The 14,266-nt window shown below is 33.7% G+C and overlaps 1 protein-coding gene across 2 annotated transcripts in view; it reads right to left on the bottom strand.

Moving 5' to 3' along the window:
- LOC108698967 (MAM domain-containing glycosylphosphatidylinositol anchor protein 2) overlaps positions 1-14,266 on the bottom strand; it is a 345,565-nt gene that overhangs the window by 74,724 nt on the left and 256,575 nt on the right. For both annotated transcript variants that reach the window (XM_041573045.1, XM_041573044.1), the window contains exon 7: positions 11,590-11,919. In XM_041573045.1, the coding sequence (XP_041428979.1) occupies positions 11,590-11,919 (330 nt within the window). The remainder of the gene's footprint in view (positions 1-11,589; positions 11,920-14,266) is intronic.

Here is a 14,266-nt window from a genome sequence, read left to right as displayed (position 1 = left end):
TTCGATATTCGAAGTCGAGGGATTTCAATTCGATGGTCGAATTTCGAAGAATTCTAAACTTCGAAATTCGACCTTTGATAAATCTGCCCCTAAATGTAACAGGAAGAAGTGTTGAAGTAAAAGACATATCTCTTTCTGTTACTTGGCTTGTGTGACCTAAGATGTATAGTTTGTTAGGTATGTTTGTGTGCACAGTGAATCGTACGATCCCACTGGGCGGCCCTTATTTTTTAAAATGGCAATTTTCTATTTATGATTACCCAATGGCACATACTACTAGAAAAGTATATTATTATTAAAATGGTTAGTTTACATGAAGCAGGGTTTTACATATGAGCTGCTTTATGCAATATCTTTTTATAGAGACCTACATTGTTTTGGGGGTATAGTTTTCCTTTAAGCTATTCACAAAAATATTAGCCAACAGGTTAGCCTTTATAATGCCTCATCAACCCTGATCAGGTGGGATTCGTCTATGGCAGACAAGCTGGAGATAACAACTGAAAAGCCATTAATACCATAGATCTGATAAATAAAACTCAAACTGCAGTGGTCATACTCAGTTTAGACACTAAGTGTTTGACCGCTTAGATTGGCGCTTCATGTTGAACTTGCTGCAACAAATGGGGTTTGAAGGCCCTTTTATAACAGCCATAAAAGCACTATATTCCACCCCTACAGCTACCCTCAAACTCCCAGGAGCTTTTAGCAGGCACATTAATATCTCAAATGGGACCAAACAGGGCTGCCCACTTTCCCCTCTCCAATATGCCATTAGCTAAAGCCATCAGAGAGCATAAAGACATCACAGGACCCAAATTGGGAAATAATGAAATTCGGATATCTCTGTTTGCGGACAATGTCCTTTTATCTTTTATCCTTTTATCTATCACCAATCCCATGGTATCTCTACCAAATCTTCATAAACTTCTATCCCAATATGGCAACCATTCAGGCTACAAACTGAACCTCCAGAAGTCAGAGCAGGCACTAGCCTTAAATATCCCATCTCGCGGACGAGAAAACTGTTAAAACTGTTTCATTCACGTTCACTTTATTCTTTTAAGTACATTTAGGGGCCCATTCACTAAGCTCGAGTGAAGGATTCAAATGAAAAATACTTCGAATTTCGAAGTATTTTTTGGGTACTTCGACCATCGAATTGGTTAAATTCGTTCGAATACGAACGAAATCGAACGAATCGAACGAAAAATCGTTCGACTATTCGACCATTCGATAGTCGAAGTACTTTCCCTTTAAAAAAAACTTTGACTCCCTACTTCGGCAGGTAAAACCTACCGAAGTCAATGTTAGCCTATGGGGAAGGTCCCCATAGGTTTGCTAACCTTTTTTTGATCGAAGGATTTTCCTTCGATCGTTGGATTAAAATCCTTCGAATCGTTCGAACGAACGTTTAGCGCTAAATCCTTCGACTTCGATATTCGAAGTCGAAGGATTTCAATTCGAGGGTCGAATTTCGAAGTATGTTTTACTTCGAAATTCGACCCTTAGTGAATCTGCCCCTTAGTATTGTGGTGTGTATTTTTTTTGTCGGTCAACATTTTGTTTAGTAAAATTGTTTGTATGTTATAAGTCATAGTGTGTGGACGTTTGTTTCCTTGCAATTTCTAAACTTAATTGTGCCTTTAGCACTACAGAAGTTCATCTCACACAGACTGCATTTTAATCAAATAATTAAAAGAATTTAAAACTTTTCCTTTTTCTTTGTAATAATAAAATAGTACCTTGTACGAACTAAGATATAATTAAACTTTATTGGAGGCAAAACAATCCTATCGGGTTTATTTAGTGTTTACATTTTTTTTTGTAGACAAAGGAGCAGATTCACTAAAGGTCGATAAAGTGAGTGTTATTTATAGCATGGCGTAAAAATGTTATCACTTCTTATATTCAGAATTAACGATTGATTCACTATAAGTTTACTTGTCTAACTGAAGAAGTGATATTTTTACGTTCATTTTAGCTGAATTATGTGCGGTATCTTACAGCATGCGTTATTTGTGTGTTATTTTTTGTGGTATTTTATAGCATGCGTTATTTAGTGTGTTATTTTGTGCAATATTTTTTAAGGCATTTGATATTTTCACACATTATTAGTGCAATCTATAGCACCTAAGACATTTGGGATACTACTGGCAGAGTAGAAGTCTCTTTTTACAGTATTCTAGTCATTCCTTTCCCTGGGAAACAATATAATTCCATGACACAGAACGCAGTGCATTCTGGACCTGCCCAAGGTATCATGAAAATATGTTAGTGGCTGTAGGTAAGGCTCCAGTTCCTTATAAAGGTCTATTGCTGCCCTACAACTCCTCACTATGTCTTCCTCAATTAATCCATCTGATGTAACTGTCTGATGTAACGCCTACTCCTAGGAGGTGTTAAATTTCACAGAAATTTTCACACTATTTTATGCTTTTATTGCTTAAAAGATGTTAGTGAATAATGCGTAAGGATTAATTCTATTCTATAAGTATCGCAACGCAATTAGAATACTGCTGTGCAGAAATGTAGAATTAACACTTGCGATATATCTATTAGCGCATGTGAGAATACTTTGATGAATCGTTTCTTAAATAACGCACAAAACTGTGCCTTAAGGAATATAAACCTTTAGTGAATCGACCCCAAAGTATGGAGATCCTAATTAATTATTTGTATAGCAGGTCCCATACCTGTATTTATTTGTTACAGCTTTTATTCATTTATTGTAAACAAAAGACAATTCAAAATGTCACCTAATGTGTAGATGTAGAAATTTGTTTTGCAATGAGAATGTTTTACAAATTGGCAATGGCAACCACTGAACTGCACAAAATTCATATGAAACATATTTCAGATTGAAATTTGATGTGCTTTATTTTAGAGCCCTGTTTTCATTCTGTGACTACTGATCCTTTAATAGAATAACAGCCAAATAGAGCATGCAAAATGTGCATAAAATGCCTGTTGGGGAAAGTGTATCAAAAATGCATAACTTCTTTATAAGTAGTGTTGCACTGTAACAGAGCGACAGAGAAATAACATTTGCTCATTCGAGTGTCACCTTTACATTTGCATCAGCAGTTAAAGGAAAACTATACCCCCAAAATGAATACTTAAGCAACAGATAGTTTATATCAAATTGAATGACATATTAAAGAATCTTACCAAACTGGAATATATATTTACATGAATATTGCCCTTTTACATCTCTTGCCTTGAACCACCATTTCGTGACTGTATCTGTGCTGCCTCAGAGATCACCTGACCAGAAATACTACAACACTAACTGTAACAGGAAGAAGTGAGGAAGCAAAAGGCAGAACTCTGTCTGTTAATTGGCTCATGTGACCTTACATGTGGTTTGTATGTGTGCACAGTGAATCTTACGATCTCAGGGGGCGGCCCTTATTTTTTAAAATGGCAATTTTCTAATTATGATTGCCCAATGGCACATACTACTATAAAAGTATATTATTATGATAATGGTTCATTTACATGAAGCAGGGTTTTACACATGAGCTGTTTTACTCAGTATTTTTGAATAGAGACCTACATTGTTTGGGGGGTATAGTTTTCCTTTAATGAAAGATATTATTGCAAAGATGGACTGATGTCAACATAAAAAATAAAGCCCTGGGTTTAACACTGTATGTTTGTCTTAAGTATAGCATAGTGATTTATGCCAGCCACTACTTATTGTACTACTTATTATGGTTGAAGAAAAGGATATGATTTACTGATAACCTTAGTTCAAGTGAGCATTACTATCACTTGTGGGTGAAAATTGATTATAGGTTCCTACTGAGACACATCACCTTGGTATAATTTTTACATCCATTATAAATGATGCAACAGAACAATTTGGTACTTTAATTAGCAGTGTATAATCTTAACATAATGAACTCTATAAACAGAATTATATGTATACACGGTTATTTTTGTCTCATTTTAGCAATTGTGAAATAAAGATTATTTTTATATTTCACAAATGCAAAATCCTGTTTCTTTTGCTTCACTGCTTTAACCTTTACCATATGTTTTATCAAGTCTGATTGAATCATTGTCTTCTCATCCTTTTCTGGTATATTTTTCCAATCATTCATTTTACTTTTTAAAAGTTCAACAAATGATAATGGATGACATTGCAAAATGACCACCTTCTTAAAATGTGATCAATTTTGAGTCATTTACAATACTCATTTATTACCAGATGTGACTCACATATGACAAAACATATCAAAGGGCTCCTTCATCTGTTTGACAGATTAAGTGCCATCACATAGGACAGATGATTAAATGATCTATCCCTCCCATGTATATATATACATACATATATATATATATATATTTCAGTAGCAGTATGCACAAAATGTCTCTGTCTCTGTCTTAAATATATTGATAATGGGTTGAGTGCAGAGGACTCTTGTGTTTGACTATATGTATTTTGTGGTCACAGCCTCATTGCACCCCCGCCTAATGGTTTTAAAAATTAGTGGTGAGCACAACTTTCCCTTGTTTGTTATAGTTCTACAGGAGCAGTGACCAGCTCCATGTTGTAGCTCCCACCCTTCCCAGCTATAGTCAGGTGATCCCACTGGTGTCTAATAAAAAGGGCAGCCAAGTTTGGGAGTTTTACTTTGAAAGCAGCAAGTAAGTTGCAGGTAAAACTTAGTCCCTTTGTAACATGTATAATGAAGCAATAGAATTCTTAATGAATCAGATGAAAATTGAGCGTAGGACTGCCCAGATATGGGATGACTTTGACGTAGTTGGCCAGCTTAAATATATTGCAATATATGGACAAACAATCCCTGTTTTGTTTAAAGGGTAAGGCATTTTTCAGTAGCAGTATGCACAAAATGTCGCTGTCTTAAATATATTGATAATGGGTTGAGTGCAGAGGACTCTTGTATTTGACTATTTGTATTTTGTGGTCACAGCCTCATTGCACCCCGCCTAATGGTTTTAAAAATTAGTGGTGAGCACAACTTTCCCTTGTTTTATATATATATATATATATATATATATATATATATATATATATATATATATGATCCCTTATCCGGAACCCAATATCCAGAAAGCTCCAAATTACAGAATGGCTCTCATAGACTCCATTTTATCCAAATAATAAATTTTTTTAAAAATGATTTCCTTTTTCTCTGTAATAATAAAACAGTAGCTTGTACTTGATACCAACTAAGATATAATTAATCCTTATGTAAGCAAAACCAGCCTATTGGGTTTATTTAATGTTTAAATGAATTTCTAGTAGAAATAAGGCATGAAGACCCACATTACGGAAAGATCCATTATCCGGAAAACCCCAGGTCCCGAGCATTCTGGATAACAGGTCCCATACCTGTATACAGTATAATGCATATTCCTGTGATGCGTGCTCTTTGAAAAGTATATTATATCAGGAAACACACGTGCAGATGTTTTATTACATTTCAATACTTTTTTTTAATGTGAAGTACAATTTTTTGTAATAATTAGGACTGAATTGTTTTCCATTCTTCTTCCTTAACTTCAGTATCACTTGTTTTGCCTTACTTGAAAATTAGTAAGAGTAAATACTGACTGCAATGGTACCAGAGTGCACATGAATCATACATCAAATGTGAAGGCACAGCAACTCCCTGGGTACTGCACATTTTAGATCTCATGATGGATAAACTCTCAGCACACATGAAATAAAAATGATCTATTGCACAAAAATATGCCTCACACAAAGTAAATAAAAGAAAAAGAAAAGGAGCAAACTAACTTAATAACATCCTTGTATTGCAGAATGTATTAAGAATTGTGTGTTTACACTTGCAACATTCAAAGTACTTGTAGAGCATCAATAGAATTTAAAAAAAATCACTATAAATACTCATAAGTATGGAAGTGGGGGTAGCCCTTGCAACGGTGTGGAGGCAGGCTGTTGTGTAACTCTATACAATGCACAATAATTGGGCACCAGTGGTTCTTGAACAATAACTGAACTGATTAATTAGAACACATCCACATGGGAGCCTAGTACAACAATAGATGTAGAAGACGAGAAAATTAAAAGAAAATCCAAAGCAAAAATTACTCTGAGAATACATGGTGAGAAAGTAGGCAAGATAAACTGGTAATAGTTTACATTTATAGGTGGGTTTATATTGCATTTAGCTTGGTCTATATTTTTTTTTTACATATATCTCAGTTATAGCAATTAATCTGTTCAAGCTAAAACGATTATGTGAAAATAGAACATTATCCCACATATGTAATAAAAGGCCCTAAGTTTGCCCAGGAAAAGTACCCATAGCAACAAATAAGACATTTGCTTTTAAACAGGTGACTGGTAAATTCTACATGCTGATTGGTTGCTATTGGTTACTGCTCATGGGCAAATTTAGGGGCATATTTATCAAGGGTTGAATTTAGAGTTTACGGGAGTCTATGAGAACTAAAGAATAAAATCCCATAAACTCAAAATTCTAAAAAAAAAAAAACATTGACATTTACTAAAAATCGTACATTTTCAATTCGACCCTTGATAAATCTACCCCTTAGTGTCTTTTATTAGACATAGATGGCCATTTCACAGCAGCCACCTGTGCTTTTTAATGTACTAATAGGCAGTGGTTTTAATTTACTTCAAGAGGTACTTCTTTTTTGTCTTGGATAACTGCAGTTTGAGGAGCTCTGCACAAAATGCAGGCAAGTCGAATTCTCTGCAGTCCATCTGTGATACCAAACAAAGGAAGTAGGGGTGAGTCTGAACTGTTTAACTGATTACAATTAATCTTTAATTACATTTATGACAGCTATAAGAAGTCTCTTTTATTCCTGCATTTTGATAAAAAAGCTCAAAAAGTTTTTATTTACCATCAAACAAGCTTAATATAATTTGAAATCAGATTTTTTTCCCACAAACAAAATTTTCGGGAAAGTGTATTAATAAATAAGCTCAAAAAACCCGTGCGGATTTGTTTTTTTTTCAGAAAATATTGAGATAAATTCAGACTTTGATAAATAACTCCCTTGTTGTTGTTTTTTCATTCACAGTATAGTATAGGACAGTATAATAAGCACTCCATTTCTCAAGTTGGCTATATGGGTATGACAAACCGGATTACTTATGGAACATAAAACATAGTGTGACTGGTCAAATTCTCTATAGGATGTTTTTTTAAATGTTGAATGTCCTTGATTCATGTTTCACATGTTTGAAAGGCAAGTGCTATGTCACCCATCTCTGTGAAGTGTCATGGGAATCACAAATAAGTCCCATCAGATCTTAAACTACAGAAGTATTATCCAGGGAAACTGTCCTGCAAAATCTCTGCTGCAAGCAAGGCTGAAGCAACCAACATTGTAAGAGCACCATACAAAGAAAGGTTAAAATACTGCTGCTTAAATTTTACTAGGATTATAATGGATGGTATGGAATCTGTTATATATATTTACATATATTTATACAGATAATCATATTTATATATGAAGCCTGACAGCTTCCTTTCTCGTTTTGCTAAATACTGACTCATTTCAAGTTACATAGTTAGTTTGGATTGAAAACAGACAATAGCAATGGGCAAATCTGTCCCATTTGTCTCTCTTAAAATTTGCAAAACAGCGTAAATTTGTGAAACGAGTCAATGGGCGTTGTGTCGCTGAAACATTTCCCAAGTCATACAACTTCTTTTTTTTATGATACATTGAAGTCTAGAGGCATTTTTTCTTAGCTCATCACTAATGGACAACAGACATCAAGATCAACCCTTCCAAATGACTCCCAGCATATATATATATACACATTCAGCTGCATACCTATTGATTCACTTACATTTGTAAAAATATTTATACACATACCTATACTAAATTAACTGTAGGCTACAGAAAGGCAAAGCCAAAAATAACTTCAAATAATACATTTTACACAAAAAATTTTTTTTTTTTTTTAGAAACGGTAACTTTTTATCAGTCATTTTTTAGAGCACATATTACTTTGGGTATATATATATTTTAGGCAGGAATATACATTTTTACAAATATCAGTGGCCCAAATGTAACAAGTTTTTATTACATTTATGACATAAACATTTTGCTATTCTTTAAAAGAAAGTGGCTTTTCAAAAAATGACTCTCAGTGACAGATTGCAAAGACATCACTCCAAAAGGGAATAAAATAACTATCAAGACAGATTATTATTTTTTTACAGAAATCTGTTATTTATCTTTCTTTCATGTGAATAAATTGCCTTGAGATAAAATGGGCTTTTAGTGATGGGTACAGAATCAATTTCTTTTACAATAATAGGTTTATTTGTCTCTTTTCCCATACTACTGCAGAGTTGGAACATCACAAGTACACAAGTACAGGACTGATGTTAAAGCACAGAATTAACTTTTTTTTATTATAAATTGCCAAAAATGATAGATATTTGTCTCTGACATTGATGCTTTTGCTTCAAAATGTTTTCAAAATTTTTGTTGCAATCGACATTTGCATGTGCCAAAGCAATAACTGCAAAATATTGAAATCTTAGAATGTGTAGATCTTCTTAAGAATATTTAAGTTTTGGCAAAGGATGAATAGTAGTGATGGGCGAATTTATTTGCCAAGCACGAATTCATGGTGAATTTACGCTTTCGTCTGCAAAAATTCTCCGGTGTAATTTTTTTTGACGCCGGCGACAGTTCCGACGCAAAAATTTAATGTGCATCAAATGTTGCCGTTGTTGCATGAATTTTTTGCCCGTTTTGTGGATTTTGCTGGAAGCAAAATGGGACAAATTTACACAGCAGCATTTGCCTATAAGTAACAACACTGCTCATAAATGCTCTTTTTAAAGGTTGGTTAGGAGTGTTTACACATGAAGGATAGTTAGAGACTGAATGTGCATGCCAGTAAAAGAAATTTTCAATTCAAAACAAGAGTGAGAGAGTTATTTATTAAAGGTCGAGTTGGTGAGGATATTTACACATCAAATAAACTCACAACTAGTTCTGAATGTATACCTTATGTATGAATCTTTAATAAAAACAAGTTTTAAAAAAAAAAATAAACTCACAACTTGAATGTTTGCTTATTTATGAAAAAAATGTAATGTAAAAAACTCGAATCAGTGCAATCGGGGGTAAAAATTAAAATACTCTAATTGTTTGACTCATCAGCAAAAAAACCCTTTGAATTGCTCAAATTGAGTTTTTCAAGCAAAAACCACCGCAAAAAGCTTGAACGTCATAAATGCTACAAACATCTTTAAAGGGTTCAAGGGACCTCTGCCATTGACTTTGACATGACCTCGACAGGTCGTGTATTTTCAGATTCCAGCTATTTGCAGTTTCGGGGATAATACATTTCAAAAAATCTTAATTTTTTTTAATCCTGAAAACACAACTCGATCTATGATTTATTTGCCCCTAAATATAGTATTAACTTAATATGAAATATAATATAAGTCCCCAGTGAAATGGAACCTGTGTGTGGCTGACTGTATATTATAACCACAAGATGCCATATAGTTATATAATTATTTAAATACATACAGTATAAGCATATAATTTAGGCTGATGTCATGGAGATCAGTATGTCCCCAGTAATACTGTACATAGTTATAGTGACATTAATAGCAGAAAATCATTCTGACAATTATTGCTGACTTGTTGAGACCTGATATCTAATTATAAGCACATACACACACATATATATTAAGCAACAAGTATTCAAAAAAAAAGTTTGCATCTCATACAAATCCTAAAAAAAAAGCTAATAACAAGAAGTTGTATGCTAGTAAATCTATGTGTTAGCTATAAGAAGCACAGTGAACATACTGTATGCATTGCAACATTTATACTGTAATTAATCAAGCTGACTTTATAAACACTAAACCAAATAATGTGTTTAGTATAGTATAACCATGTCTCAGTGATTAACCTGCAAGCCAAAAAGATGCTACATGTTAAGGCCTAGGGATAATTTCTAAACATTTCAGTGTATTGTAGGACAAATTAATATCATCACACACATAATTCATATAGCATGAGCGTCATTCCATGTATAGTCAACCTGCTTCGTAATTTGGCCAATCAGCTAGTCACTACCATGAGTGGTTAATTTAGTTATTAAAGGATTACTATTTTAAATCAAAATAATGTGCAGTGTTGTCTAAATCTGTGAAGTTTTTGTGAAAAAAAACCCCTTTCATTAACTTCTAAAGAGTTAATGCCACCTTTTATGGTTGCATGTTGGATTCCTTTTGTAATACTTCCATTTCCTTTTTGGAAAATAACAGAAGACCCTGTGTTGTTTTACAGCGAGGATTATTGAATGGCTCCTGACATTTACTACACTGTCATGCCTGTGGCTAATTCAAAAGGAGTAAAGGAGATAAATACACAAAATGTAAACGTATGTAACAAAATGGCAATGTTTTTGGCCACCTGGGCCCTATACTAAGGCTAAATTAAGGGTGCCTTTTTTCTGTATGTCTTGGGGTTAAATTAACCTTCACTACACTAGTGTGCTGTTGGTAATTTCTTCATAACATTCTAGAAAATGTCTGAAATGTCTGATAAATTGAATAGTTGCTTCACAGAACGGTTTTGCTATTAGCTGCCATTCCTAAATTTAGGGACAGATTTATTAAGGTCGAAGGGAAAATTTGTATTAAAAATTTTGAATTTCGAGCTAATTTTTGTGTACTTTGACTAGGGAGTAGTCCAAATTCAATTTGAATTTGAAAAAAAATTGAATATCGAAATTTATCATGTACTGTCTCTTTAAAAATGTGACTTCGACCATTCGCTATCCAAAACCTGCCAAATTGCTGTTTTAGCCTATGGGGAACCTCCTAGAACCCATTCTAAGAGTCCATTGGTGAACTTTGAAAAATCAAAGGGTTTTTTTGGAAATGAGCTGTTACTTTCATTTGTACGATTCACCCGAAACAAAAAAAAAACTCAGATTTTTTGATAAATATTGATTGGTCTTTATTAATTTGAATTTCGTAGTTATGGGAGTTCAAACAACTTCCATTACTTCAAATTAGACCCTTGATAAATCTGCCCCTTATTTTAAAGTAAATTGTACTTGATAAGAACACTGCTATTAAAGCACCTCTTGAGTATATAGTATTTAACAAACAATCCTCTGGATTTATTGTGGATTGTACTTTGATATATAGTACAAAAAAGGATCATTAATGTCTATTGTATATTCCTATACACATTAACAGAGTTAATGACAAAGATTAAAAAATAACATTTTGTAGCTGTGAGAAGAACGCATCTATCCTGGAGGAGTTTGTGTCTCTTTGCTTTGATGTTACTGATTGATCTCAGTTTCACAACTTCAAAAAATGGAAAAATCTCCTTCAAGCAATACAATATTTCATGAAAATCAAGTTATGGTTTACAAGATGCTGTGCCTCTTTTAACCAAAATAATACTAAAGTGATAGTTTGCAGAACCAGTTGATTTTAGAGAAAATCAAAATAAATGTTATCATAGACTTTTATATTTTGATCTTCACTGGAAATGTCCATGTTTGTCTTACAAGTAGTTCCACTGACAACTTGACTAAAAAAAATAAAATCTTACCTGTACTGCTGGATATATTAACATCAATACTGATGTCAGAAATTCCTCCTCCCTTTAGAGATGCCACACACGTGTATGTCCCAAAGTCTGTGAATTTTAAGTCGATAATATCAAGATTAGTGGTACCAGGTGAGACATCAGGGTCAGTTTGTGTAATCACCATTCTTTCAGAACTCCGCAATGGTCTGCCATTTTTAAACCAGCTAAATGTCAGTTCTTCAGATGGAACGGCTTCCACTTGGCAGGAAATCTTCACCTCACGGCCAATCTGAATATTGTCATCTTTGTGATAGGGATCAGGTGTAATCCAGAAACGACCTTTTTTTAAAGCTGAAAATGCAACAAAAAATCTATATTAAATGCCAAGCAGAAAATATGTAATCCTTATATTTACAAAGGGTGAAATAGGTAATAGTCGCCTAAAGTAGAAGAAAACATACTGCAAATAGAGTGAACTTTCCTTTACCTGTTTCTGTATATTAAAAGCCTTGTCAAAGTAGCAAGTGAGAGTACCAACAATATCACTGGGAGGTGCCGAACATTTTAAACAAAATAATCATCCACTATAAACAAAAGCAATAGGCAATATGTATTTTTTTATTTCTTAATTAACAGAATAGTCAGATAAAAAATCATTACAGGCCTTATTCATTTGGCTCATGCTGGACACGTGTATATATTAGCCCCTGAAAATATGTTAAGCAGTATAAGCTATATTCATTTGTTCAACTTTTTTTTGCATTGCTAGGCATCAATGTTTTATAGCAACACAGTCCTGGTCCTGAAATGCTGATGCTCTCCGTGCCCTATAGACTATACTTTACATAACTGTATAATATGCAAGCAATATTTAACAGAATATGCAGAAGTAATTATGCAGTGTACTCTAATTTTCAGCATATTCTTTTTTTAATGTCTGTTACAAAACAAAAACTGGAGTCATGCATAATTTATTAATACAACATAAAATAAGAAACTTTTCCACAGACATTTGCCTGCAGATATGTTGCTGTGTAAGATGAGTCATGTTGATTCTGAAGCATATTGCTGCATGGAACTATGCTTATTACATCATCCAAATGCTGTGATTTCAGTTCTTTTATAGAAATTTCTCAAGGTATTTATGTTGTAGTCGAAGTATTTTTTAAAGAGACAGTACTTCGACTATCGAATATTTGAAGGATTTTTACTTTGAATCGTTCGAACCATTCGTTTCGATCGAATTTGACCCATTCGATGGTCGAAGTACCCAAAAAAAACTTCGAAATTCGATTTTTTTTTTCACTCGAGCTTAGTATATCTGCCCCAAGGTCTTCATAATTTATGGGGTTAATTACTAAACCTTACATTTTTCAGGTTGGGCTTTTTGGGGCAAAAAACTGAAATTTTTTGCGAGAAAAAACTAAAATCTTTTGAGATTTATTATACCCTGATGCTGAAAAAATCCCAATTCTGAAATCCGCCATCTCAGACCTGTCATGGTCATGTATAAATCAATGGGAGATGTCCCTACTGGAAGATATAGTGGTCTACACTGGGTTCAGCCAGATCATCCGATAAATTAGGTTTTTGGGCAAAAAAGTGCAGGATTTGTTTTTTCATAAGATTTTATCAGAGTTTTTACTGATCCGATTTTTCGAGTTATTTTATTAATAAATAAGGCAAAATTGGGTATGGGAGTTTGGTTGAACTTTTTTTATTTAAATTATGAGATAAATTCAGACTTTAGAAAAAAAAAAACCTTTATATTTATGTTAGGATCAAGTAGAAGGTACTGTTTTATTATTCCAGAGAAAAAGGAAATCATCTTTTAAAAAAATGATTTGATTAAAGGTGATGGAAAGGCAAAATAAATAAAATCCATCCTATCTTCAATATACTTCAATTTAAAACTTTGTACCATTTTTATAAGAATCCTGATGTAGTAAAATTCCCCCTTCGTTTTAATTACTTGCCCTGAATGGTACAGATAGGATACTTTAAACCGCCACATCTACCTTCCCAGCTGTGCAAAACTTGGGCAGCTCTATTTGCTTCCCTGAAGAGCAGCCGGCGACTGTGTAGAGATTTGTATCCGACTGTGTCGAGATTTGTATCTGCAGCAGTCACAGCAAGTCAAGTCAAGTGGGAATTTCACTGCATACAGTATATTTGGAGTTTTCATAAAAATGGTACAGATTTTTTAAATTTAAGTATATTTGGGATGTTTCTTTTTTAGTAAAGTAAAAATGGGATTTTATTTTTGCCTTTACATGGAGTCTATGCGGGTGGATTTAATGGAATCTATGGGGAGTGGCCTACCCGTAATTTGGAGCTTTCTGGATAAAGGGTTTCAGAATAACGTATCCCATACGTTAGACACATACAAAAATATACACACTTACAAACTTCATGCAAATATAAACCAGCAAAACGGTAGCCCTGGAGATTACTATAGACCAGAATATTTTGCAAAATGACATACATCCAAACCTCTCTCATAGGCATTCAGAGAATCTGCAGTCACATTCCACAACCTCACCCACCTAACAGTGAAGAAGCATTAGCATTTCATCAGTTGAAATTGTTCCATTTGAAGCAACTCTTCTCCAGTAAAAACAAACTCATCTTTTCTCATAGTTTGATATTTTCAATTGGTTTAGTTGCTCATCTCTGAACTCTTTCCATCTTGTTAATA

The sequence above is a fragment of the Xenopus laevis genome, chromosome 8L (genome assembly GCF_017654675.1).
Source record: "Xenopus laevis strain J_2021 chromosome 8L, Xenopus_laevis_v10.1, whole genome shotgun sequence".
Classification (NCBI taxonomy): domain Eukaryota; kingdom Metazoa; phylum Chordata; class Amphibia; order Anura; family Pipidae; genus Xenopus; species Xenopus laevis.
Note: the sequence above shows the minus strand (reverse complement) of the source record. Positions and strands in the feature narration are given on the sequence as shown.